At 42.4% G+C, this 27,810-nt stretch overlaps 1 protein-coding gene across 2 annotated transcripts in view; it reads left to right on the top strand.

Annotated features, from left to right (window-relative positions):
- DECR2 (2,4-dienoyl-CoA reductase 2) overlaps window positions 1-27,810 on the top strand; it is a 62,682-nt gene that overhangs the window by 29,016 nt on the left and 5,856 nt on the right. Inside the window, exons 4-9 of one of the 2 annotated variants that reach the window (XM_078663048.1) lie at window positions 646-697; window positions 3,149-3,284; window positions 3,566-3,690; window positions 4,088-4,181; window positions 8,479-8,583; window positions 15,881-16,095. In XM_078663048.1, the coding sequence (XP_078519174.1) occupies window positions 646-697; window positions 3,149-3,284; window positions 3,566-3,690; window positions 4,088-4,181; window positions 8,479-8,583; window positions 15,881-16,095 (727 nt within the window). The remainder of the gene's footprint in view (window positions 1-645; window positions 698-3,148; window positions 3,285-3,565; window positions 3,691-4,087; window positions 4,182-8,478; window positions 8,584-15,880; window positions 16,096-27,810) is intronic. The other variant, XM_078663047.1, reaches the window with a different exon arrangement.

Genomic DNA, 27,810 nt, shown 5'->3' on the forward strand with positions numbered 1-27,810 from the left:
TGAATACATCATGACCTGCAATACTTCAGTCTGTCCCAGTATTGGTATTGTGCACAACTGTCACACAATACATGTAAGGATAAATGGCATAATCTTGATGTATATTTCCTTTTCCAGTGTTGTGATTATCCCACAGCAGTACTGAAAATACTTCAATGTTGGTACATCTTTGATTGTGGCAGAGCTCAGATGACCTTGGTGCCTTGTGATCCTGGGGGCCCATACAGTTTACCCAGTGGCACCACTGGGAAGCAGAAGAGCTGCCAACATGATGTGGCACAGTATGGTGGTGTTAGAGAATTACAAATTCGCCTTGGGGCTGGTTACACCATATTTATTGGATGTTATTGAGCTGCTGCTAAATATTTGTGTGTTGAAAATGTATGTTGTGGCTTGAAATGTTGACTATCCAAATTTGGTGTATTATCGGATAAAGTTTGCCCAATGCCATTGGTTTCTTAACCGGTTAGACAGAGCATGTGATGGTTATCACTTCTGTGGAGGTAACCTGTTTGGTAGAGATAAGTGGACATTCTCTGCATAGTAAAGACATACAGAACTTTGTAAGACCGGAAAGCATATTGCGAACGGTGGGCTGCCACAGTTACACTCTTATGTGATGCTTTTTTGCTCTGATTCTTTTAGGCATGGCTGCCACACCGTTATTGCCAGCAGGAACCTGCAGCGGGTGTCAGAGGTGAGTGTACATATACCCCAGAGAATGTGAACTGAGTGAGACGCAGAGATTACAATGAAGATGTGAATGTGGCGCATTTTCAGAAGCCTCCTGTCGAAACAGATCTTTGCTTAGCTGGTGGTGTTATTATTTACTTTTTACTCCTTTTGTTTTCTGACCACTATTCCTGGAACTGCTTTGATTGAATATCACTCACCTCTTGTGCTGTATGTATTTCTATTAGGAATGTGAGTGTCTCAATCAAACTCCTTCAGCCTTTCTTGCTGGGGTTTGCTGTGGGGCTCCTCCTATATTTGGAATGTTTTGTGACATTCCTTGTAGAGCAGGGAATTACTACCCTTGTTACAGTCCGCATCTGAAAAGTGCAGAATGCCTGAGGTTGGAATGACCATTCCTGTCCTTTGAGGCATGGGAGTATACCATCCAGATGGCCCTAGTCTGACACACTGGCCTTCAGTTTCCAGCTTCCTGACCCTGATGCCTCCCTTTTTGTTGACTGATTAGTCTTAATGATATCCTCCGTACCCATCTGTTCTTTAGTGAAAAACTGACCAATTTTGCTCCAAGTTACAAGGTGATTTTGATGTATTATTGGGGCAAAGCTAGAAAATATACTTTTACAAACAATTGGTTATAATTATTAGTCTTCTTTGAAGCTTGGTCTTTGAAGCCTCCCCAGTCGGTTCAGACGCCGGCGTCGAAGTACCGACGGATAGAGCGGTGCTTCACTCTACTCCTGAGCCACTGCCAGGTGGGGTGAGGCCTTAATTTCTTACAAGTTATGTGAACGACATAACCTGTAAGGAACAAGACAAGACCTTTTCACCTAGAAATCACAGGTGATCTCTGTACTTGTCTTTGAATTTTGTTTCGTCACTAATTAACACATCTTCACATTTATAATTTTGCAGTAGCAGTCAATTTGTCGTAAGGTCCTGAAGAAAGCAAGGACATAGTTGTCCCCTAATTGCTGAAACATGTAGACCTAGTTCCATTTCTAGACAGTATATATTTCCAAACTGACTTCACAAAATTTTTAACATTGGTGGAGTGAGTATCACCTGAATAAATATTGTTTTGTACTCCCTCATCCAAATTTTAAGACACACTTTACTTTTTATTCTTTTTTTCACCTTTAGCACTGCACTGCATCAGTCACCTTACACTATTCCACTCATTAATTTTGAGAAGTGGTACACCATACTACCGGTTTTCTCAATCAAGGAGATCTATCTACATCTTGATCTTCTTCTTTTTGAGAATAACCCACTTGGGTAGATGGTAATGGAAGAAACCCAAATGATGAAGGGTGGTTCCGAGTGGTGACTGATGGGTATCTTTGACCATCCCTCAGGTTGTCATAGAATACTTTTTCATTTAAGGTTCATTGCAATTTTATTTGTTGTCTAGTTTTTCACACACACCACAAATCATTTGTTTGTCCTCTCGAGACCCTCTGGTATTTTGTTGTTGTTATGTAATTATTGGGGATATACACAGAGCCCGGTCTATAAATATTCCCTTGGGTCCCACCTTATCGTTATGTTGTTGTTATAGAGTGAATAGTATACATTTCAGCAGGTTCCCCTTGTGCTGGTTATAAGTTGATGGTAGTATAAAGGATAGAGAGAGGAGGAGAAGAAAAATAGGAGGAATAAGTGTTGGGGAGGATAGGAAAGGAGTAAATCAAACAATACAGTTCGGGTGGTCCAGGCCGATTCTATCCCACCCCACCGGGCTCTTTGGGCTACTTCCCCGCTACCATGCCGGGTTCCTTATGGTGGTCGTATGGTATCAGGTTGTTGTCCAGGGCTTCCCACAGACCCCTGGAGGAGACTTTCCAGGGCGAGTATCGTAGTGCCAGACCGTCCGCTCCTCTGAGGTGGCTGACCCAGTTGAGCCATCCTTTGTATGTAGTTTTGGTGGAATCCTTCCAGTTCGTAAGCAGTAGTTTGACTGCAGTGGTTAGAAGTAGGTCCATTAGCTCTCTCTCACCCTCTGAGGAGAGATCAGTTTGGATGAATGCCATGGTGAGAGAAGCGAAGTCTCTTACAATTTTGCACTTGAAAGAGTTATCTATGAAGTCAAACACTCTATCCCAGAACCCCTTGAGTATTGGGCACAGAAAGATGAGGTGTTCTAAATCCCCTTTGTCCGTGCCGTTGATTATTGTATATACCCTAGTTCTGTGTGGAATAGGACGTTGTATGTTTAAGTAAACTGTCTCGGCTCCTTATTCACAGCAGTGGGTATGTCAGAAGGAACATGTGTGGCAGTGGTACACAGTGCAGTAAACAATTTTTTCAATTCATTTTTTATGCTGTAAAATGCCACAAGCCACGGTAAATATGTATTCAACCGGCAAGATTACAGGAAACCCTTTTCGTACTAGCTCATACAAACTTGAAATGCTTAGATTTTTCTTACCCCAACTCTTTTTCTGTTCCCAAGGCTGCCAAGAAGTTGGTGACTGCCACCGGTCAGCGCTGCCTCCCTCTCTCTGTGGATGTCCGGCAGCCGCAGACTATCATAGCTGCTGTGGACCAGGCACTGACAGAGTTTGGGCACATTGATATTCTTGTCAACAGTACGTATTTTGGGGGGGAGGGGCTGAAAAACCTTAAGGGAATTTAGAATTATGAGTGGATTTGGAAGATGTTGAGGTTGTGTGTCAACCTAGCACGTAGATGGGTGTCTTGTGATCTGATTTTCATTCCCAACACTATTGCTCCAAATATCTTTTGAGAATATCCTTAAACAGTCCCATTGCTTCAGTCTGCGTAAATAAATACTGCTACAGTGGTTTTCGACCATCAAAAATTGATTAGCATCTCCTTATTTCACTTTTTATTGTGTTGACCTGTGTAGATGCTGCAGGAAACTTCTTGTGTCCAGCCAGCGCTCTGTCATTCAACGCGTACAAGACCGTGCTAGACATCGACACCATGGGCACCTTTAACATGTCCAAAGTGCTTTTCGAAAAGTGCTTCCAGGTAGGCCTCCTGCATCGTAGGACATCCTGCCAGAGTGGAAGGATAGTGTCCACTTCTACCACGAAGTGTAAATACTCTCATGCCATCTGCCTCCTTATCACCTTTCTTCACTGTGCATTCCTGCACTTATGGGAATCATAAAACCATTGAGCCTCTAGTATATGTATAGGGGATGTCTGATCTCACACATTCCCACTTGCGGATTCTCTATTCTGGCAGAGGGTTTCGATTAGTCATGGGTGTTGTGATATAGAGCTTTCAGCCTGTTTGAGTAAATGAGATGGAGGCCTGGGATCTGCCTTCATATACGTTTTAATTTCCCCTAAATGCAGCATTAATACTTATAGCCCCCTACTTAACCCTCTAACACTACATTTATTGATCTATCTTTCTGCAGGCTCATGGAGGTGTTATTGTGAACATTACTGCAACTTTGAGTTATAAAGGACAGGCCTTGCAGGTGCATGCTGGGACAGCAAAGGCTGCTGTAGGTAAGAGGTGAATGCTGCTTCCTGAAGTTCTGCTGGTTTGTGTCCATTTTGTCCTATGGCTTTTGGTGTCTGCATAAGCGTCGGCTGGTTTTCTGTAATTCTGTGCTTCTTGTGCAACGTCTCATTGGTATTCACCAGTTCATTCTGTTTCAGTACTCTGTACCAACACATTTCTGCCTTTCCAAGACTTTCAACATCTTTGGGATTCCAATGGCAGGAGTCTTCCTGACCTGAAACTTCCTTATTATTTCAGTACTACTTTTCAAGCACAGTTATGCAAGTGGATCTCTGTCCTAACCTGCAGCACTCTTTTACATTACCTCAACGTCTGCCTAGCTCTACCCATGTTTACTCCAATATAAACCAGCTCTACCTAGCACAGCCCTGAGAGGAGACCTTGAATTTGACCTGTAGCATCCTTGAAACCAGAGCTCCAATGCCCCAATATAATTATACTTTTATGTCACCATAGTGACCCAACCATCCATCGCTGCTTTACTACTAGTACAGGATTATGTGCTATTTCCATGGCATCATGGTCATTTTCATATTTCAGTACTGGGGCCACCACAGTGATATTGTTTACTGCCACTTTTATTATCTGCACTTTAGCCTCAGGCAGCCCTTTCCTTTCATATTTCTGTCAAACTCTGTAAACAAACATAAGGCAGCTCTTCCCCCATCCCCATGAAGTGAAATCCTTTCCACTCACAGATTCTTGTTTTTTTTTGTGTTTTGTTGTTAAACTGTTGGACTGTTTTAATACTTTCTTGTGCCAGAATTAATGAATCTTAGGTAGCCGACCATAAGATTTGTTATTAGTTCATTTCCTTTACACAGTGCTGCCTAAAATACGCGATGAAGGCTATGTTGGAAAAAAGATGTCTCACTAATGCCGACCAGTGAATCTATCCTCAATAAAGAGAACTGCATTGGTTAGTCCTATGTCTTGGGAAAAGAATGCATGTAGCCAGACGGTGGTTGTGGACAACATAGGGAGCCGTCTTCTACTATGCATTACTGAGAATTTGGGTATTTGATTAAGGACTTAGCTGTCATTTCGCACTTGGGGGAGGGTCAAGATCTAATCATGTAACACTTGAAGGCAGCTCCCAATATGCAACTTGAAGTTTTTTCCAGGAAACAGCGTTTATAACGCTGTCATTACATCGCACTACCATTACAACGTGGTCGTTACAACAACCGCGTAGTTAGTACGCAATGCATTTGCATCGCAAGTCATTACAACGACTTTCACTAGGGGGTGCTGAGGTTTTGAAAATGAATTCCAACACCTTCCCTACGGTTGTGCAAACTGGAGTAGGAATAGTAATTAATACTATTCCCAAGTCCAGCGCGCCCCCTAGTGTAAGTCGTTGTAATGACTTGCGATGTGAATGCATCGCGTACTAACAACGCGGTCGTTGTAACGACCGCATTTTAAAAGCGCATGATGTAATGCTTTGCGATGTAATGAGACATATTCGGTTTGTCCTAATCTTAGAACATAAGGTGGTGCCCATTAAATTAGAATATTGTCTTACAAGTACTTTGTTTCTATATTTCATTTTTGTATGTGTTTGTTTCACTGTCAGTATACTACAAGGCCTATGAGAACAGGACTTTAGTACCCAAAATTTATATGATTTGTTCAGTGTCTTGAGCCAAGTGTCTCATAGTAATTATGCATGGTTTTACAAGGAGCAACTAAAAGCAGAAAGCTGAATTCTTGAATTTCTAAGAGATATTTCAGGCAGTGTTGGGATTCAAAATAGTGATGTAACATAGTGGTTACCTGTAAAAAGACGATTAACCAAAAGACGTGTATAGCAACACAAAGGGTGCGATTTGACTGTAGCTATGGGCAGTGTCTTCAGCAGCCATGGTTTGTGCAAGATTCTGGCATAAGACCGAAAAGGTATATGCTCAGAGTTGATTCATTTATAGCTATAAATAAATGGCTATTTTGTTTTTCAAGTTTGTATACGATTAGGTTTGGAAGTATCTACTAAGACAAGGTATTTAGACCTGTTCCTCTTCGCCCAACAGTTCAGTATTGCAACAGGGTTGCAGGGCTCTCCATTTATATATGCGAAGGTGATCCGTCGGTACAGGCCTGTGCACTCTTAAAAATACTTAACATTAGAATTAGTAAGTTTCCTTTCTTGTTCAAATTATGTCTAGGCGGCGACTCCACCAGTGGACTCCTTTCCCATGATGGCCCAAACAATAAATAGCTTACAAGGGTGCTGCCCGTTCCAGTTATATGCTTTGATACTGAATACCTATTGGAAACTGTTAACAATCGCGTGATCATAAGTTTTGTTGTTATGCGCAAAATGCAAATAAAAAATTATCTGAAAACAAAAAAAGATGCCACTGCCTTAGGAGTTTGCTATTTATCAATCAAGACATCCCTTGATTTTTTCTCGCATTTAGATTGTGTAATCATCCGGTTGAGCACCAAAGAGGGATTGGATTCTCAAAGAGATGGGTAAAAAAATATTACTACATCCTACACATGCAGGTGTCTGATTTTTAAAACATGCTGGAACTTTTCTTACTTTTAGTTCCACTAGTTTCATACCAGCCTAGTCGGCAGAAAGGACTCTATATGGTGCTGAGAAATGGAGAGAGGTGAATGCCCTACAAATAATTGTGGTTGAAAATATTTGCCTCATGAGATTCTTGATTGTTTTTTTTTTTGCACTATGTCATGCTAATGCTTTAAAAAATGTTTTTAAGGAATGTGCTGTTTGCTAATATAGTTGGATGTCTAGACATCCTTAATGTTTTGTGAATGACTGTTTGAACTCCAGTGTTGATAACTTTTTAGTACATCTAAAGGATACTTTCGTATTTGACCACTTTGAAAAGTTTCCCCAGTTTGACCGTGTAAAAGTGAGGTTATACCCCTTAAACGTAGCCCATGTCGGGGATTTGCGAGTTTTTGACCTGGAGGAACTTAGAAGAAGATCTATAGGGAAGCACACCTGCACCAGAAATGAAATAATACCACTTTTAAGAAGTATTCTATTGAGGCCAGATTGTATTAGTCATTTGAACCATATTAACATGAAATAGTGCAGACGTAGATGAGGAAGTTTGTATATAGCTGTTGGTAATTATACCTCTGACTTCCAGAACTGCATTCTGGTATGTGTAATATTTTCAAGGATTCAGCAGGAGCTGGTTTTCAGCCTTAATTGCTAAGTACTGATTTAGGCATGGCACAGGGATATTCTCTTCATATGCCTGCGTCCAGTATGCTTAAAATAACATATTTCCCTTGACCTGCGTTTTGATTCTGTTCTCTTATCTTATAGGTAATACCTAGCCTGCTGAGGCCGTACCTTTACAGAGATCTTTCTGTGGCCACTAAGTTCCCTGGATAGAAGAAATGTTGTTTGTTAGGGAGTCTTCTTGAAATCTTGTAGTTCTCCCTAAACTAGTTGTTCTCTCCTCCTGTATATATTGTTAGTCCTGAGCCTTCCTCCTTCCTAGCCTATATACTGATAAGCAGTTATGAGATGGCATGTTTCTGTGGTCTTAATTTGTGCTGATCTATAGCCTTCCCTCCCCGTTCTTTTAGAACAAGACCCCACCATTTTCTCCTCCTTGAGCCAATCATGGTGACCTCTGCTTCATGGCCTTGAGAGGAATCGTAGTGTCTTATGATCTCTTTCTCTTGTGGAAAGCCCAATAGAAAATGAAATTATACCAAAATCCTTAACAAACCTATAATCGTTGTCATATCGATATGAACCGACCTTGGCTCTGGCAATGGGGTGGAAATCAAGAATCAAAAAGCTTGAAATCCCTTTGAAGCAGTGAAATCCAAGACAATGGTTTGCTGCCAGTGTTCATCTGAAGAAAGTACTGTGTTGGTCACCTAGCTGCACCCACCACAGGATCTGACATGGAATGTGTCAAAGTCTTGCTTTGTTGTGTGCCGCACACTGACCAGGTTTGCCTTATACTCAAACACCACTATATAGTTACACAAGGTTAGATCAAGACTACGTAACAGCAAATTCAATTCAGTTTGAGTTTTCCAATATTTCTCTATTCAGTTTTCCATAGGGACCTCGAATGTAGAATGTATCTTCCTTCCTAAGAGTAAACATGTATGAGTTATTTTCGTTTGTCGTTCTCAAACCTTTGTGATTCTTGAACTGGTATTTTGTTTATTATATTTACTACTGTTGATTGTTTTTTCAGATACACCTAATTGTATTACGCTTTCTAGGTCTCTGGTAACAAATAGACTGTGCCTCCTGTTTCCTCTCTCTGTCAGATGCAATGACGAAGCACTTGGCAGTGGAGTGGGGCCCAAGCAAAGTGAGAGTGAACAGTCTGGCACCTGGTCCAATTTCTGGAACCGAAGGTTACCGCCGGCTTGGTAAGGACGAGTCTCATCGCATGCTTATATATTGCAGATAAGAAGACAATAATAAACGATATACAAGAAAGTAATGAAATAGACCTGTATGAGGGAGGACTTTGGGTGCTACATAAATAAATGTTATGTACAGGGGATTTGGGGGCAATGTATGGCCTTTTCTACCCAACACTCTGGTTCAATTTTATGGAAACAAGTAATAAGAGACAGCACACACCATTTAGAGGTAACATGTGGCAAGAAGGGGTAATGTGAAGGAAGACTCTACAACCGGTTTTCAGATATAATCCTTTGGATCAAGCAGTGATGTAGAGCTTTCAGGTCTATTACGACATACAGTACGAGGGACTTTTCTAGGACCCTCTTCTCATCTTTTGGAATGTGAAATGGATGATCTCCTCAGCCCTTCAGTCTCTCCTGATATTGGAAGACCATGCAACTGGGCGTGCGTGTTCAAGGTTCACTTTCTATGCCATCACACAGTGGCAGCCTAATGATTTTTGAGACGTGATAGAAAAATCTAAGTGCTTATCACTTCACCATACTGGAGGTGAGGGCAACCAGCCTATCCCTTCAGTCTTTTCTTCTTTCAATAACTTCAGCTGCTGGACTGGGGAGGACAGACTGTTCGACTTCCTCAGTAAACAGGAAGCCATGAGATCTAGGGCCCGTGGATGGGCGCTCAAATGACCAGGCGCGATCTTCTCTTCTGAATTTTCGAGCAGTCCATCTCCTTATTATAAAACAGTTATAAGCATCATGAACGTGTCTTCGAAAACAAAGGACTAGAAGAAATTTTCAGTCCGGGGGTGTCCCCACAGTTGCAGCCCAATGTAACATATACACACAAATTGCCAAAACTGTGTTCCATGTATCTGGAAGCAAAATCCAAAGGGAAAGCAATTTTGATTAGCTGGTTTTCCACATCTCTCTTCCACTCCTCTCCGCTCCCATTCCATTCCTCTTCTGCTAAAAATCGTTCTCATAATGATAGCGTCAAGGAGTATGAATTGCTTAGCCAGGCCAGGTTTTGTTTCCAGACCTCCATCTGTCAGTTGAGCCACAGACCGGATCTCCGGTTCTAAACGACCTTCCAACACTGAATTTGACAGCCTTTCTCTTGAATACCATGGTAGGATATTTAAATCTTATTCCAGAATGTTCTCAGTGAGCCTAAGAAATGATGATCTTATCGTCCTTTGCTTTCAAATGGAAGATATTCAGGTTCTGTTGCCTTGTCATGACGTTTCAATCACAAAGATACCAAGAACCAATAATGTAATGGGTAATCAGGGGCCTGCCTGTCCATATACCTTATGCAATGTTACTTTTTAATTTTCTTATTAATAGTTTTATAAAGCGTAGACATGACCAAACTTTTGGTGTCAGAGCACTGTGCAACCTAATAAATTGCATCAAATATACAAGGAACAACATCTAGAATATAAAGCTTAAAAAGATAATACAAAGAGACATAGTGAAAACACCAGCAAAGAAATCAAATTGGCATGGATAGTCTCCTCCGATAGGAAGGTGATTATTCAGTAGTCTCATTTTTACTTTGTTTTTGAAAAGAACGAATGAAGGGATGGTCCTGATCTCTGGGGAAGAGAGTCCCAAATTCTTGGGGCAATACCAGAGAAAGATCTCTTATAGGTTTTCTTTATGTAAAAATGTTGGGGTTTCAGCAGTAGGGAGCATGTACTACGAGAAGCTCTATTCCTTCCGGATAGAACCTTTTTCTTAGCCAGGTAGCAAGGAGTGTTGTGGTGGATGGCTTTGTATGTCATGCATGCTATTTTTAGGTGGACCCTAGATTCATAAGTAGCCAGTTCAGAGAGTGGAGGGCAGGGGTGATGTGATCATTTTTCTTTACGCCTGTGATAAGCCGTGCAGCCGCATGGAGGGTAGCCCTCTGTGGTGCTAGTTTTATTTTCAATAGGCCAACAAAGGTAGCATGCCCGTAGACCAGTTTGGAGATCATGAGAGCCTGAACCACCATCTTGAGATCTTCATTGGGCAGGAAAGGCTTTAGTTTTCTTAAGACGTGGAGATGGAAATTGGCCCCTCTGGTAGTGTAGCTGATGTGATTCATCATGGAGAGGTTGTTGTCTAGTGTTATTCCTAGGGATTTTGCTGAATCAACGATATTGGTGGTACAGTTCAAGGCAATGAGTAGTGGGAGCCAGTCTTTGATGTTAGAGATGGGTTTGGGAGGCGAGATTAATCGAAATTCGGTTTTGAGGGCGTTAAGTTTGAGGTGGTTAAGTCTTAACAAGTGTTGATTTTTCTTCAAGACGTTATTGAGAATGCTGATGTCGTAGGGGAGGTAATCTTCATGTACAATTGCGTATCATCAGCGTACATATGGTATGAGATGTTGGAGTGTTTGAGGATTTCAGCCAGGGGCTCCATGTAAAGATTAAACAGGGTGGGCGAAAGTGAAGAACCTTGGGCAATGCCGATAGTGACCGGTGACTGATCGGATAAGTCATGATTGATTAGGACTCGTTGAGATCTGTTATGTAAGAATAAGCAGAACGATTTTAAAACAGTACCAGAGAGACCTATCCTAAGTGGTTCAGGAGGGTTTCATGTTTGTGTCAAACGCTGCTGAAAGGTCAAGAAGAATTAAAAGACAGGATTCATTATGATCGAGAAAGCATAAAGCATCGTCGACAATGTGGACCATGGTGGTTTCAGTACTGTGACTAGGTCTGAAACCAGATTGGCAGTGGTCGAGGAGTTGGTGCTGGTCAATGTGATTGCAGAGTTGTTGATGAACCCATTTTTCCAGGAGCTTGGCTATGGTTGGGTTGCTCGAAATGGAAAATTGTTGGGATCAGAGAGGTTCGCGTCTGGCTTTTTTAGGATAAGTGTGACTTGTCCACTTTTTAGACAGTCCGGCATGGTGCCTAGCGTAAGAGAGGCGTGGATAATTCTGGTCCATAGGGGTATCAGGAGGTGGGAAGTTTCCTTGAGGAATTTGGAGCGGAGAGGGTCATTGAAGTGGTTGGAAAGTTTAGTGGAAGACAGTAGTTTTGAGATGTCAGCGTCCTCAAATGTCTGAAAGATGGACCACGAAGCATTGTTTTTAGTTTTAAAGAGAAGGTTACTAGGACAAATTTCCAGCGAGGTGGAGGTGCATTGTGACTGGGTTTCAGGCGCTAAACAATTCGCCGCAATGCGGAGCTCATTGTCAATTGACTTAGTTTTCTCAGAAAATAAGGAGAAAATGTTTGACAATTAAGTAGGGCTGTAGTGTCAAATGTGGAGGATTTACGTTTCCCACTAGTTTGTTGTTTCACCAGTTCAAAGAGTTTTTTGGGACGGTTGCAGGCTGTGTCCAGTTGCTGACGGAAAACTTACTTAACTAAAAAAATTCAGTATACTCCGCCTGCATTCTTTCTAAAACTCTCTTTAGATTCTCAAATGAATCATATGATTTCTCTTCAGTCTATTTACCATAATCCTCCTTCTGCAGCAGAGACATATCCTCACAAAAAGAGACGTGTACAACAGGGAGGCACAATTTAATGAAGATACCCTGGATTAGAAGGTAGCGGAACCACATTGTTTCCTTATATGCAGACAATGCCCTTATTTACCTCCACACGCCCACAGAATTTGTGCCAACCCTGCTACGGCACATGGTGGCATTCGGTCAAGTCTCAGGCCTATGGATCAACATTGGTAAGACCTTACTGTTCCCGCTCGGGAGGCTGTCCGCAATGCCATCAGAGCAACTGCCTGAGCTTGGGATCCGCTGGGAGGGAGGGAGTTTCCGTTACCTAGGACTCATGGTAACTCGTCCAAAGGACCCACATAGGTGCCTGCTTGTAGAAAGTGTGCTGAAGGGTTGAATGGGTCAATAGAGTTCTGGAAGGCACTGCCCCTGTCGGTGGTTGGAAAGGCGGCCATTGCTAAGATGGTCTTCCTCCCTTGTTGTCTTTATCTTGTCCAGAACTCTCTGTTTCCAGCGGGAGCACCTATTTTCTGTCGCCTTGACAGTCTGTTAATTTCCCTGGTGTGGGCAGGGAAACGTAGTCGGGTTGCCCTTTCGGTTCTCAAGGGTGACATGGAAGAGGGGGGGATAGGCGCTTTTTTGCAGCGCACCTACAACCTGTTACTCAATGGTTAAGGAGCACAGATAATTGAGAGATGCTGTTGCTACAGGACATGACCGGGGAGGATACCTTGGCACGCCTACTGATGAGGAGTGGCCGCTCTGATGGCTGACCCACTACCTGGTACTGCCCACAGCCCAGGTGTGGGAGACGACAGTGAAGAAGGTACAATGTTGTGCCCCCTTTGATAGGGAATTGCAGATCTTGGCCCTTGAGCTCTTTTCTCCATGAACAGATTGGGGAGGAGGGTGATTGGTAGCAGTGGACCTTTACATGGGGGAAGTATTTCTCATATTTTAGGATGGGCAAAACACTTTCAACTTAGGACGGGGACACTTACTTCACTACGTCAAGCGGAAGAGGTCTGATGCACGGATGTCTTTTGAGGTCGGATTTCACCTTACCAGGCCACATGCGGTTGGAGGTGTCTGTGTGTTGAGGCTGCAGGCAACATCGGGGAGTCCTGGAGGGGTCAACCCACAGTGGAGTCTGCCTCTGGAGCGCTGGGGGACCTCGCTGGGACCGGTGGGCCACCCGTATTCAGGCCGTAGGTGTTGGGCCCATCGGGTTACTTTGTCCTCAGCAGGCTCAGAGTCTGTTTTGGGAGTTTAGTTTGAGCAGAGCTACTGTTCACAGGAGACCCGGTCTTTGTTGAGAGCAATCAGTCCTCCCAGTGTTCTGGAGGTCGCTGGCTGCAGGAAAAGGGGAATTTTGGTGCAGGATCTATGGAAACTGCAGACGGGCCGGTAGGGTTGGGGCCAAGTCAGTTCTTCTCTGCAGACTCCTCTGCTGGGCGTCTTCTTTCCTCCTCCTCCTTCTTCGTAGGTTGAGGAATCTCTCTTCTTGGTTCAGAGCTGCCCCTAAATACTGTATTTAGGGGGCGTTTTAGGGGTCTCGAGTTCAGTAGTCAATGGGCTACTGACCTTAGGGTGACTACACCCTTGGTGTGCTCACCCCACGTGGGGAAGTGGACACAATCCCTAATCCTGATTAGAGAGTGCCTGCCGTCTGCAAGATGGCAGGCACTGAAGAGTGGGCTTCTCCTTCTGGGCTCTGCTAATTGTTCCCGCCTGTCCTCCTGACGAAAAGGAAGGGGGCCAGGAAGGGTGCCTGCTCCTGATAGTAGGAGGGGCTAGGGGTTGTGTTACAAAGGCGGCAAGGCCTTTAAAGCTCTCCTGGCACAGAGGGCTCTTCCTGGCCTGGAGCAGGTGTGACCACCTCCGCCCAAGAAAGGGCTAGACACTGAAGGGGTACAGGGCTTATGCATCTGTACTCTCACCACTGGTATAGTGCACCCAGCTAGAGGAGTGGCTGGCCTATGCCAGGACAGTGGGTTGTAGGCATTTAAAAAAATATATATATATTTTATGCGTCTTTATATAGCGCGGACTTTATCCGAAGGTGTCAGAGCGCTTCACAGTAGGAACAGAAATGATACATAAGGAGAAAATTACAAGTGAGCATGTTACAAAAGCAAACGTTACATTACATGAGGCAATAGTGACAATTGTGCATGTATCAAGAGAAAACAAAATACAATAGGTAGCAAACGATACGTTACATGAGGAAAAAGTGACGTGTGTGCATGTTACAAAAGCGTACAAAGTAAAAGTAGAGGTATAAAACTGCAATAAAAGGCAGATACTCAAAAGACAAGAACAAACGTTGCGTTACATGAGGCAATGGTGGCAATTGTGCATGTATCCGAGGCAAACAAAATACAAGCGGTACAAGGAAAAGTGACGTACACAATACAAGTAGAAGTATAATACTTCAATAAATGGCAGGCACTCAGACTACAAGAACACACTGGTGGTGGGGATGTGTGCCATGTCGACTCCACTTTGTTCTGCACCAAAACACACAGCCTGCAAGGGCAGTATATGTGTGTGTAAAGGTACAGGGCCTCTCAGGGTGGTACAATACGTGCTGCAGCCCTTGGAGGCCTTCCCTGGCCACAGTGTCCTTGGTACCCATGGTACCTTTTACAAAGGACTGACTTGTGCCTAGAGAGGTGCCAATTGGGGGTACAAGGTTCAGTTTTGGGAAAGAACACTGTCCTTGGGAGCCTGATTGGCAGGGACCCATGACACATCAAGTTAAAGTGCATCAGTAGTCTGGCAAAAAGTGGGGATTACTGCAACAGACACCCAGCTTCTACAAGGAAGGCTTGGGGAACGGAATTGGGGGTCCCCGTTCAAGGACTCTGATTGGGATCTTGCATGTGGCTTGGTGAAGGGAGTCTCCTGCAATAATAGGTTTAAATTGCTACACTTTATGTTTTTTGCATTGTACATTAAACGACTCCCTCTCAGCTCCATAGAATAGACCCCACTGGAGTAGTGAAATGTGAATGTTGCTGGGGGATAAATGCCTCCTTTCTGCGCCTGGCATGGCAGTGTGTTCATATACATGGATTTTGGAGGGGGATGGTCCCAAGGGTGGGACGTTCTGCAGAGTTGGTTGTCCCTTGCACTCCAGAGGCATGTCTACTAGGGATGGAGAAAAGGCCCAGGAGACACAAGACATCCTACAAATTTCTGCTATTAGCTTTGCTCCCGGCCAGACGCTGAGTGGCTATAGGTTGGATGGAGTCCCGGGTGCTGAGTGTGGACCTGTGGGTCCATGATGTGTTGGAATGGGGGACTTCAGAGGAGCATCACATACTTCTTCCCTTAATGAAGAGAGGGCAGCTGAGGCAGTGGCAGCATGGAGGCAGCTGTTAGATGAGTTTAATACATATGGGGGTCCGGACTCTGACCAAAGTGAACGGGATGCATGAAGGGGTACACTGTGTTTAGTTAAAGGGGTCTCCTAGTACAGATTCCACTGATTCATACTTGGTGTCGGCTTATAGCCTTGGTGTATATACTATTGCTTTGTCTGTACAGATTACTGGTTTCAGGGAGGATGGGGATGAGGCATGCTGATTGCACGTGATGATTTGCATGGACTGTTATGTTCACTGTTTTTTTAAACAGAAAAAATAAAGGTGTTAATCTTGTTTTATCTGTTCCACTGTTAACCTTAGTCGTCAGAACAAGATGTTGAGTCTCTTTCCTGTCTCTAATATTTTATTGTGCTGCAGACTTGAGCTTTCCCTATGTTTACTGCTGTTTGACTCGCTCTACAAGAGCTCATAGTAATTCCTCCATACTTTTTCGTTACAGGGGGCCGATGGGCTGAGGCAGGCAGCCTCTTCGACAGCATCCCTTTGCAACGGCCTGGAAACAAGACGGAAATTGCTCAAAGTGCGCTGTACCTAGCCAGCCCCCTAGCCTCCTATGTGACTGGCACAACTCTTGTGGCGGACGGAGGAAGCTGGCTGACTTCTGCCAACAACTTCTCTGCAATGTTGGGTAGTGCATTTCAGTCTAAACTATAGGTGATGTGAACTTTTAACCTTTCTTTTTCTCCCCTTCCCGGGGTCTGCTAACCTTCTTGTTTGTGGATCTCTTTTGTGTGTGGATTTGTGTGTGGGGGTTATATCAGTCTGCAAACCTTTCAACATACATCCTTCATCCACCAAATCGTATGACACATAAATACAATCCTCACATGACACACACCTTCCCATGCCTATCTCTTAAAATAGAACCTTAACTGTTTTTCCTTAGGATGGTCTGCTTAGATAATCTGTATAAAACCTGTATTTTAATTAAATAATATTTTTTTTCTGTTTTAACCTAAAAAAGTAGCACACCTATAAGATTGTTTCATTTAAGTGATCAGAATTTCCTAGTGGCACAAGATGAGATCGGAACATTTAACGTACAAGTAAAGATACAAAGGACCATTTAGTTAGACTTCAGAAGACACAACATGGGCCACTGGAATTAATCCATTCTGTGGCTCTGCCTTTTTCTACATAATTATGGATTACAACACTTGCCACATAATCTACCATCAGTTTGAACATTTTGCAGATTTCAAGAAAAAGTAATTTTGCTTCTAGCTCAAACAAATTGAAAATTACTAATAAAAAGCGCCACATGTAATACCACACAGTGACCATCCCTTCACAAAGGTTAACTAGCCAGTTGTTGTTAGCTGGATGCAGGTGTTATACTGGTACTAATGAAGTAGCTTGTTTATCCAGACAATACAGACAAAACAGCATACAATGCTGCAACAGAAAATGCTGCATTCTGCCTCATACGTTTTCTTGCCACTTAATTCAATCAACTCTATCACATACGGTCCTCGCCGCACAAACAAGCCACATTTAAATCATCTGGATTTATGGCTCATTAGAACTCACAATAACTTAATCGTCCATAGGTGTTCGAGTGGGAAGCTTGACTGTTCAGTTTTCATCTTTTCTACCAGTTGCCAGTCTTCAGTCCCCATCCGTTATGTGGCTCTGCCAGGGTCATTTGTTTGGATCTTGGTAACACACTCCTGCTCCTCTCACTCCAGAGCTTTCCTTAACTGAATAATCTACCAGCTAAGGCAATGACTGCAAGAGCCTGGGGGTCTTTCCTCGCTAAGCATGAGCAAGTCCCTATGTAGTGCTTTAACACTTTGGAAGCTCATGACGAGCTGAGCTCGTCATGAGCCACGGCGCTCCTGTGCTCATGACGAGCTCAGCTCGTCATGGCCCGTGGAACGCTCAGGTGCGGGGAGAATTCCCCCGCTGTGCTGAGCGTTCCATGGGAGGCAATACACCTGTGACGAGCTCAGCTCGTCATGAGCACAGGAGCGCCGTAGCTCGTCATGAGCATGGGGGCGCTGTGCGCGCCCCCCTCCCCCCCAGCACAGCGAGGGAATAACCCCGCGGCGAAGGGGTTAAGCAAGAACAAGCCTGGAATTTTCCTATACGGAAAGCTTTTTAGGAAGCAACAGCACTGAGTACCCATTGCTTACCTTTCCAGTTCTCAAATCAGTGACCACTGCCCTAGCCTTTCCTTCTTGCATCACAGTCCCAAGCCTGTAGGCTCAGGACTCAAGGTCACTGCAGCGACTGGGCCACATTGAGGTCTCTTGGTCTCTGCTGCTACAGGGCCAAAACGTCAGCTGGTGAATCAAGCGGCACATTCATACTCGTACCTCAAAGGAATCCTCCAAGCAAAATGCTGCTCTTGCTAATACACTGAACAGTTGAGGGAGCTGGGTTTTCTAGATCTGCCTTGGGGTGTATCATTAAATAATCCCCGCCACTGGTCGTATGGTCCTTTGTTCGTTGACAAAGAGAAATGAGGAGCAATCATCTACATAATCAATGAAACATTAAAGACTTGAAATTCATTCACAAAAGAGAGTTAGTATGAGTTAAAGGGTTTTATTGTCAGATCTTTGTCTTTCATCTATGTATTCTTTAGGCTTTCATCTTTAGATTTAATATCCATCAATCAATATTCGATTAAAAAATAGTAACATTTTCCTCAAAATCACAGTCAAAATAGTAATGATTCAACAAGCTTGTTCTATAAAAGAAAATCCCTGTACTAAATTAATATTAACTTTAAACTTTATTTCAGCTGTAATAAAACAATACTTAAAACAGTTGGCATTTACAGTATAAACATGCAAAGGTTTGTGCAATACTATAACCAATCAAGCAACCTATGACTCCTTACTATGAAGCAGGCTCCTACAGCATAAAGATTTGATGCAATGTGTCTGGGACTGCCTGGTACCTCCTGAGGCTTGAATTAATTGTTGACATAATTGCAAATCCAGCTATCCTGAAGCTAGGCGGGTGTAGCTTCCTGGGCAATAAAATAGGTTAATCACCTGTTAAAAGGTTAATAAGAATATAAAAACGACCCTAAATTAATTTCGGGGTAAAGAGTGAAAAAAGGTGTCCTTTCAGAAACCCAATGAAGAGTTCTGATGAGAAAGAGAGAATCTATACCCTGCTTTTTACATTACAATATATCAGCAGACAGCCGAATAAAATCTAAGTAAGGCAGCCTCCTAGAAAGAGAAAATCAAAAGTGAGTCCCTAGTCAGAGAGTCTAGAAAAGAATCTGGGGTTGTGAGTTTTGAGCGTACTACTCTAGGAGCACATACTAATGTAAACCCGCATTATTTTCTTTCGTTGTCATCATCCTCCAGTAGAATATCAACACACATCTGGGAATAAGCAAACTCCCCATTTTCTCATCAGAGCATAATATACTTTCAGACATTTGTCTGTGAAAAGTTACAACGTTGTTTTTATTGCAGTCCAGATGCTTCCTTCAGCTCTTTTCGGTGAGAGCCTTACTATTAGTTGTCTGATACCAAACAATTTTCTATTCACTAGCTAACCGTAAGCTTCTGAAGTAGCATCTGCAGCAAAGAGAATAAAAACGTCTTGCACAAACTATTCAATGTGAAAACATGCCTTTTAGTGTTTATGCATTATTTTCACTTAACCTAGCATTGACAGCTAGGCTATCTTGATTCAGCACCTTATTCATGTGCAGGCCTATAACGTTTAAGTATGGTTACCTACTAGAAATTTAGCAATTAACAGATGTTCTATTTAAACATTGTGCACGTTATTAATTAAGGTGTTTTAACAGAGGATAAAATTTGCAGCCGCATAATAGACCAATTTAAGAGGACACACAGGGTTCTGCATTGCAACTTAAGAATATTCAGAATGTGTTTTTAAATTCGCATCTCTGTAGTAACGTCATAGGTTTCACATAAAGATGCCGATAACATAGTTTCAGGGATGCAAAGGATGCCTGCAGTACGCGTTAACAGCGGCTGCGGTTTAAAAGGCTGCCGATTAAATAACTGCAGTTTCAGGTGTGTGCCAAATTCTCTATGAATACCTATGATATTGTACCCCACTTTGTAGACACAAAGACCATGTACATGGTCCACATCAACAGCTGGTCACAAGACCTGGAAAATGTGTGCCTGCGCTGGTTCCCTTTTTTCTACCTGAAACAATACTTACTTTTTTTTCTTGGTGTTCAACAGCTGTTGAATGTGGAAATTGTTTTGGGTTATTATTGTGCACCTTTAATTTTCCACAAGGTTGAAGATATCCACACCTTGCCGTTTAAAGTGATTTAGCTGGTATTTTGTTAAACAGTGCAAAGAAACTCAGATTGGTTCATCACCTGTAGCTCTTCCAGCCTACTCCTTTTCAGCAGTAATGCTGGAAATCCTGCTTGGTGATGTAGTCATACTTGAGTATATTTCTGCTGACCTGAATCCTGTTTACGCACTTACAGGGCTGAGGATATTAAGTGGTCACAATGGAGCCACATGAATAGCCGGTGTCATGCCACTTGTCTGGGGCCTTGTGAACTCGAGGTCAACTATTGGCCCTAGAACGGTGGTCTGTGGGGCCAGTAGTTTCATGTGCTTTTGGTGGATATCTCTGTTAACTGCATTTGATTTAGATACACATGGTTGGACTTCTCCAGGCAGCAGTGTGTGGTTCATGTGTATTTGTTACTTGTCAGTGAATAAAAAGGCCTCACGTGTAATGCGACCAACATTTGCAGCAAGTAACATCCGGGCACCACAAAGAGGTCGCTGTGAAGGCCTATATTTGGTACACAAAGTCAGCATGTCAGATTCAGAGGGAGGAAAAGCACACTGTGCTGCAAAAGTAGTTCACTCTGTTGGAGTCTACAGCTCTTCATACTCTGGTGACCATCACAGACAGTGCTCAATTTTTAGAATAAATAGATAATTAAAGATAAGAAAATAACTTTAGGGCACTAGAGTTTTTTCCGTTGCCTTATGCTGTGGTTGCTGATTCCCAAGACTTCCAAATTTTAATTCCACCTCATGCCTCTTTTTTCCACAACCCTACACTTCCTGTATCTTTATTTCACACTTTCAAGTTCTTTTTTCGCCTTGGCTTTTTTTTTTATCTTTGTCCGTTTTCCCTAGCTTTCTCTTCCTTTGGGTCAAAGTGTGATGATGAACAATGGGTCCTGATCTCTGAGTACCAGAGAAAAACACCACCAAAAGTTGTGCAATGGGCAAAGGTAAGAGCACCCACGCTATGCAGTGGCCATCTTGAGTCGGTCTGGACAGCAACATGGGTCTACAGTCTCTTCAGCAGTCCACACTTCAGCCATTGATCCTCTTGTTGCCACACAAGCAAACCTACCTTATTTCGTAAAGGGTGGTAAGGTAGGTTATCGGCAAGCTGGCATCTCTGCAGGTTTTCAAGCCAGCTACAAATTTGTGAAGAGGTGATACCCGATCTTCCTATACCTAGCTAGGTACAGAGGAGTAAAGGTGAATTTTTCTCGTTGTTGATGGGGCCATCCTATATACCAGAGTAAGAATAAAGAAGAATCCAGCCAACTGCCTGGAACTGGTGCAGCACTTCAAATTAAAATGCAACCTTCTTTAAAAGAAGTTCAAAATCCTAGAAACAAACATCCCATGCTGTCCTCACAGTCCTGGTCCGGTGGTTATGGCGCAGTCAAGCCTGGTTTGAGTGAAGGTACTCTCCTTGTTGCTGGGCTTCAGAAATCTTTTGCTGGAGTTGTCCAGAGGGGGTGACGATGGGCATTCAGCACATCTCCCTTGTTCAGGTATTACTGTGACCCTGCCCTGGCTCTGCCTAAAGATAAACTCTCCCGGTTCCATTGAGAGCTTGGTGAATCGGAACATGGCACCCAACCTTTGAATTGCGTTGTTCTAAGCAGAATGTTGATGAGGGTAAGCAGTGAAGTGAAACATGAGAAATAACAATCTCTGTACATATACTATCTAGTCAAAGACACCCACCTTCTTGAGGATACACATGTACTGTGGCTTCTAAGCTATGGGTACCTCAACCCCTTACTAGCACCTCTTTCATTGGACACACTTCACTCTCTCTCATACTCCCTGAAGCGGGAGGAGAGGCCAGGGGGAGCTGGTAGTGACTGACTATCAGATTTACAGGAGTAGAACATGTGCAGAATCTCAACTTTGAGCGCCTGTAGGATGGTCCCCCATGACTACTTCATAAATTGCCACCAACAGGTATTTGAGACCTGGCCTGAGTATACGGCCTGTAGCGATCCGTGGTAAAAAAAATAAAAACAAGTTCCACTTTTGTGGATCCTATTACCAGCAGAGTCAAGTGCTCTGCTGACAAGCAACTCGCTTAGCAAAAGCATGTAAAGCATCTGCCATTGAACTCTCGATATGAGCGTTTTGGGCTGGAAACATGCCAGGTATTACTGAAAATGATGAGATCGAGTAGGGTGGCACACTGCAATAGGTTTACATACCGTTGACCCTGCAGCTGGTTAAGCCTCTTCACTGGCCTCATTAAGTATGAAATTTCCTAAGGCAGGCGAAAACATATTTCAGGCAACATGCATATTCTGTCCTTAATGTCTGTGCAGTGTGTTGATGTTGACAGATGCCCAGTGGAGCAGGACCAGACCACAGTCACGCATTCCTAGATAGTGATGATTTCTCTTAACATTTGACCAGATGTTGGTAACTCAGTCCCACCATGCTGTCCCAATCTGGTCCACCTTTTGCTGTGGCTGAAGATTCCTTGACAAATGTGCAAAAATCACCCTCGACTAGCACACTGTTCCTGAGCGAGCTTGCCATGTGATTTCTTCTTTTTCTAGAGCTGTGGCCTAGTTTGAGGGAGCTTTCAGTGTCCCTTCCCAGTAATAAGCATAGGTCATCTAGGGTGATTATTCAGGTACTACTTTCATTTCTGTCGCCGAGGGAAATGGGCGTGCGTGCCAGGCTCCTCTTTCCATATCTGTGCAGAGAATAAAAGACAAAGATGCTTCCTGTACTAGCTTTTCTAATTATACGTAACCGTTTATGGATGGCCTTCTATTTATACATCTAGGTGACTCCTTAGGAGTCATGCCCTGCTTGTCTTTGCATCACTGAATGCACTGGGTGCTTCTTCTGTTCATTGCAGTCATGTGACATACGGTTTGTGATTTAACTTTGATTCTTACGATTCTATGGCACTGTACTCGTAGCGGGAGCTCACCATGCCCCTATTTTTGTTTCCATTCCTGTGTTTGCCAAGAATTTACTATATTTTATTTACTGCTCATTATTACCTTCAAACTTACATTGCTAGCCCTTTACAGACATCATCATTCCCTTTCTGTGTGCAGACTCGCATATGCCATCCTCACAGTTCAGGAGAGGGTGCTGCTCATTGAACTTTCTGCTATGATTACTTAGTATGTAACAATAAGACACAATACCTCCTCTGCTATCTTCGACTAGCCTTAATTATCTGGAAATGAAAACAAACCCACTAGAAATTGCCAAACCTAGGTAGATCAAGAGCAGCTAAACCGATAGGACCTTAATTCCCAAAGAAGCAAAAAGACAAGTTTTGAGACTCTTTCTGAAAGCCAACTGGTACTCCATGGCTGTTAATTGGCGGGGAAGAGTGTTCCACAATTTAGCTGTGGCTACTGAAAAAGATCTACCACTCCATCTAGCCTTCTGAAACTTCATAACCAACACAAGATCATGTTCCGACGAAGCCAGACACTTCACCACCTCAGGAAAGACCTCCAGACCTGGCTCTTCGACTGACCCCAATGGAGCTGCTCACACCTATCCCTCAGCACATTGAGACCCTAACTCACTCGAGACTGATTGGTGTTTGGGAATATCCAAAATGAGCCAAGCAGCTGCATTTTGGACAGTTTGCAGTTGTTTAAACCAAAACATTTTGACAATCAACAGGGCATTACATAATTGATCTATGATGAGTTCATGGCAAGAACCCCTGTTTTCTGTGCTGTTGACGGAATATAAGGACACTTTTGCAGCGTGAATCATTTCTGGGTTCACATGCTGTGCATTATTCCGCCATCTAGTGGATGGGTCCGGAATTGTAGTATTTCTTCTTTTACATTTTCCTTAACCCCTTGTATGCAGGGTGAATTCCCTTGCGGTGCTGGGGGGGGGGGGGGGGAAGGGGGGGGGGGGGGTGCGCACAGCTCAGCTCAGCTCGTCATGAGCCACGGTGCTCGTGTGCTTAACACCCGTTTGTGTAGAACGTTCGCACAGCAGGGGAATTAGCCTAGCGTGCGAGCGTTCCAACGGTCATGACGAGCTCAGCTCGTCATGAGCACACGAGCACCGTGGCTCATGGCGAGCCGAGCTCGTCATGAGCGTTCAAGGGTTTAAAGATCTAATAATAATAAAACATGAGGATACCATTCGATTCAGCTAAAGAGAATTGTTGATCAAAAGTGACTCCAAGATTTTTAGGAAACTTAACCGGGGATGACGGAGTCATAGAACATCTGGCCACCAATTGTTACTCCAGACCGAGGGATGACTGCCAAAGATGACCACTGTCGGCATTCAATTTAAGGCAATTATCATTCATCCAGAGAGAAATTGCTTTCATGCAGTTGTTAAAGCTGACAACTATTGAGTGCACATCTTCCATAATAGAAACAATAATCTGCGTGTCATCCGTGTAAGATAAAACCTGAACGACATAATGGAGAATCAGCTTAGCCAATGAGCATACGTATAATTAAATAATGTGGGCTGTAGCAAAGAATTTAAAGTAAAGGGAGAGGCCCTGCTATCCAAGGGAGAGGGTGCCAAAATGTATAACAAATAAGAAAACTATATTCCCTTGGACCCGACTATCAACCAATGCGTTACAATCAACCACACACTGTGTAAAAATAAATAGGTATTTATTTTTACAGTGTGTGGTTGATTGTAATGCATTGATTGATAGTCGGGTCCAAGGGAATATCATTTTCTTATTTGTTATAAATGATGGATGTAGCGAAGAGCCCTGAGTTTCCCTGCTTGGAAGATAAAAAGATGTTAACTTAAACTGCCCACTGCTTACGGTTTGAACTCTGTCAGTCAGGAAAGACCTCAAAGGATTCAGCGTGGGATCTTTAATACCAAACTGGGCTAGTCAGTAAGTAAGGAGAAACTGGGAGACCTTATCGAAGGCTGCGGACAGATCGAACACAATTAGTGCCGCTGCCTTTCCCCCTGCCTACTAGTGATCTGATACTTTCTACTGCAAAGACCAAGGTGGGGTCTGTACTATGGCCATTATGAAAACCAGATTGTGAGGGATCCAACAGTTCATGCAACTCGGTAAATTCCATGAGCTGACCATTCAGCCATTTTTTCAGAATTTTAGCAGAAGTCCGTAACAGAGATATAGGGCGGTAATATTTTTAATCTATGGAATCAAGATTGAATGGCTTAGGAAAACATCCTGCCTCTTGCTTTAGTAGGGCTAGTTTTAAATTATGACAAGACAACGCGCTTTAACTGTAAGGACAGCTAAGAAGCAACAATACCGAAATAGCTTTCACTGGAGCTATTATTAAAATAGATCATATTTATTTTCTATTTGTAGATAATGCCAAAGGGCTGTTTGGGCATGTACAATGTCTTATGTTTTTATCTTGTACCATGTTCTAAGTTGTGAGTAGGTTCTTACCTAACTCAGAAACTGTTCCCCATGAAACGTTTTTGCCAAAGCTGCGTGTAGTTTGTACCAAGTGCTGATGTCCCACAAGGCTACATTATTTTACTCTGCGCCTTTTTGGAAGATCCCATTACTGAGGTTGGCTGACCTTAGCAATGCCCATTTTAGTTCTTTATTCAATTGTCAGGTACTTTTGATGCCTAGTTTGAGGATCAGCCCCGCAGACATACGCAACTGCAAGTGGTTCCTACTGGGATGAAAACCAGTTGAACTACCATCTTTTCCTTGGTACAAGAAGGCTTCCTTACTGCTGCCAAATTGAGACCAGCCTGAGAAGAACTGTTCGTTTTTAGAGCTGAAATTTCACTTATGCCAGAATATGACTGTTTCCCTATCTAAATAATTTAAAACATAGATCAGACTGCACATTCATTTGTCTTATCCCTGGATTTAAGTCCCTCTTTTAAGGCTTTTATCTGTGTTTCGAGCATAGGAATATATATATATATATATATATACATACATACATACATACATACATACATACATACATACATACATACATACGCCAAATCCTGAGTTGAAAAAAGCGAACTCCTTCACCAGGAACGGTCCACCACAAAAGGTTTAAAGTTTAGTGCAGTTTATTAAAGCCTTCTCACAACATGACGCGTTTCAGCCGGGTTGCCCCGGCCTTGATCACATGACGTGCCAGGAAAAAATACCTCCCATAAATACTATGAAACAATTTAGAACCCTCCCATTTTTCACATGGAAAGGGAAAAAAGACTAATAGTCATTTATAAAGTGCATAATGCAATCGTGCAAGATCAAATTCTGTAGTCTTATAAAAAAAAAACAGTGGTTCAACAATTAAAATTATACATTGTTAAACATGATTTAAATATTACTACAATTAATTAAAAACAGGATTTTACAAATATATTAGTTATAATCAAGAAAAATCCGGGGCAAGTGCCCAAATCCTAATCCATAGAAAGGACTACCAATGTTGCACAATTTGACAAAAAAAAATTTTTGATCATAGAAAAAACCCAATGTGTAAAATGTGAAATGTAGCTGTTAACAGCCTTACATTAATAATGATTAAAATTAAATGTGTATGCGGATGCAATCATCAAGCAAGTCTTACAGAAATCAAAAAGATAGATAGATTGTTTAGCTTACACCTAATACTATAGTTTCAAATATGAAAGTAAAAAGTAAAAAGGATCAGTTCTTAACACAGTACAAATACATATATATATGAATAAAAATAGGCAATTTCAGTGGGATCATTATTGAGTACATAAATACATCAAATATTTACAATAGATTAGTAACCCTCTGCCAAAAAGTCCATTAGTCAAACTAGAACAAGCTAGAAGACCAATAAAAATAGCGCAGAATAAAAGGTTATGTTAAAAATCTATTATATTCAATAAATATAATACCCATAATATAAAACCTAAATTCATATATATACATACATACAACTTGTATTTGAAGACCATAATTAATCAAGAGGTAGACATATCATGAGTGTAGATTAAATGAAAGAGGAATGGAACCTGATATTGAGCCCAACATCAAGTATACACATAATTCTATATCTATACAAAACCAACATGATTTATATAATCATAAAAAGTGTGTCAAATCTTCCCCTGTATTGAGACCATTAGGTATCTTAGTGTTGAGTCTAACTATGTATTGACTCTCTAACTGGCGAAGTTTCTTCTCTCTATCTCCACCACGTATTGATTTAGGAACGGAGTCAATTACATAGTATTTTAAGTCCTCCAATTTATTATGATGCACAAGTTTAAAATGGCGGGCAACCGGATATGATGGATCAGAATTCACGATTGCCCGCAAGTGCTGGAGGATCCTATTAAACACAGGGAGTTTGGTACTGCCGATATATGATAGATGACACGTACATTCCAAAACATATACCGCACAATCAGTTTTGCAAGTAAAATAACCATTGATCTTATTGAGCATGCCTGAGAAAGGATCCAAAAAAGATTGTTTGTTAATTCCGAACTTACAGGCCCGACAAGAGAGGCATTTTACAAAACCCCTTTTGTCAGTCAGCCAATTTCTTTTATCAATCACTTCAGGATTAGCTCTAACTAAAGCATCTCGCATGGATGGTGCTCTTCTGAAGGTGACAGTGGGCTGATTTAGAAGTTCCGGAGACAGAGTAATGTCAGTGTGTAAGATGGGCCAGTGTCTGCTCACAATTTTCCTGATGTCCTGCTCCTGACTACTGAAAGTAGTGATTAACCTCACTGGTGGTGGAACGGTTATTTCAACAGGATTCTCATCAATTGCCTCACTAACCTCTATTGGGACACATGTATTCAATTTATCAAGCGCCCATTGTAGATCTTTGGCATTATATCCTCTATTTAAGAATCTTTCCTTTGATTCATTTAAACAAATGTCTAAATCCTCTTTTTTATTACAGATCCTCTTAATACGTAAAAACTCACCGTAAGGAATACTTTTTATGAGGTGCCTTGGGTGAGCACTGCTGGCATGCAGGATGGAATTTCCAGCTGTTACTTTGCGATGTAATTTTGTGCAAATATTCATGTGGTCAACAAACACCTCCACATCTAAAAATTCTACCCTAGAATCACTGACTTGTGCTGTAAATTCCAAGTTTAGGGAATTGCTATTTATCTTCCTGACAAAATCCAGGGCTGATTC

The sequence above is a fragment of the Lissotriton helveticus genome, chromosome 10, assembly GCF_964261635.1.
Source record: "Lissotriton helveticus chromosome 10, aLisHel1.1, whole genome shotgun sequence".
NCBI classification, from domain to species: Eukaryota; Metazoa; Chordata; class Amphibia; order Caudata; family Salamandridae; genus Lissotriton; species Lissotriton helveticus.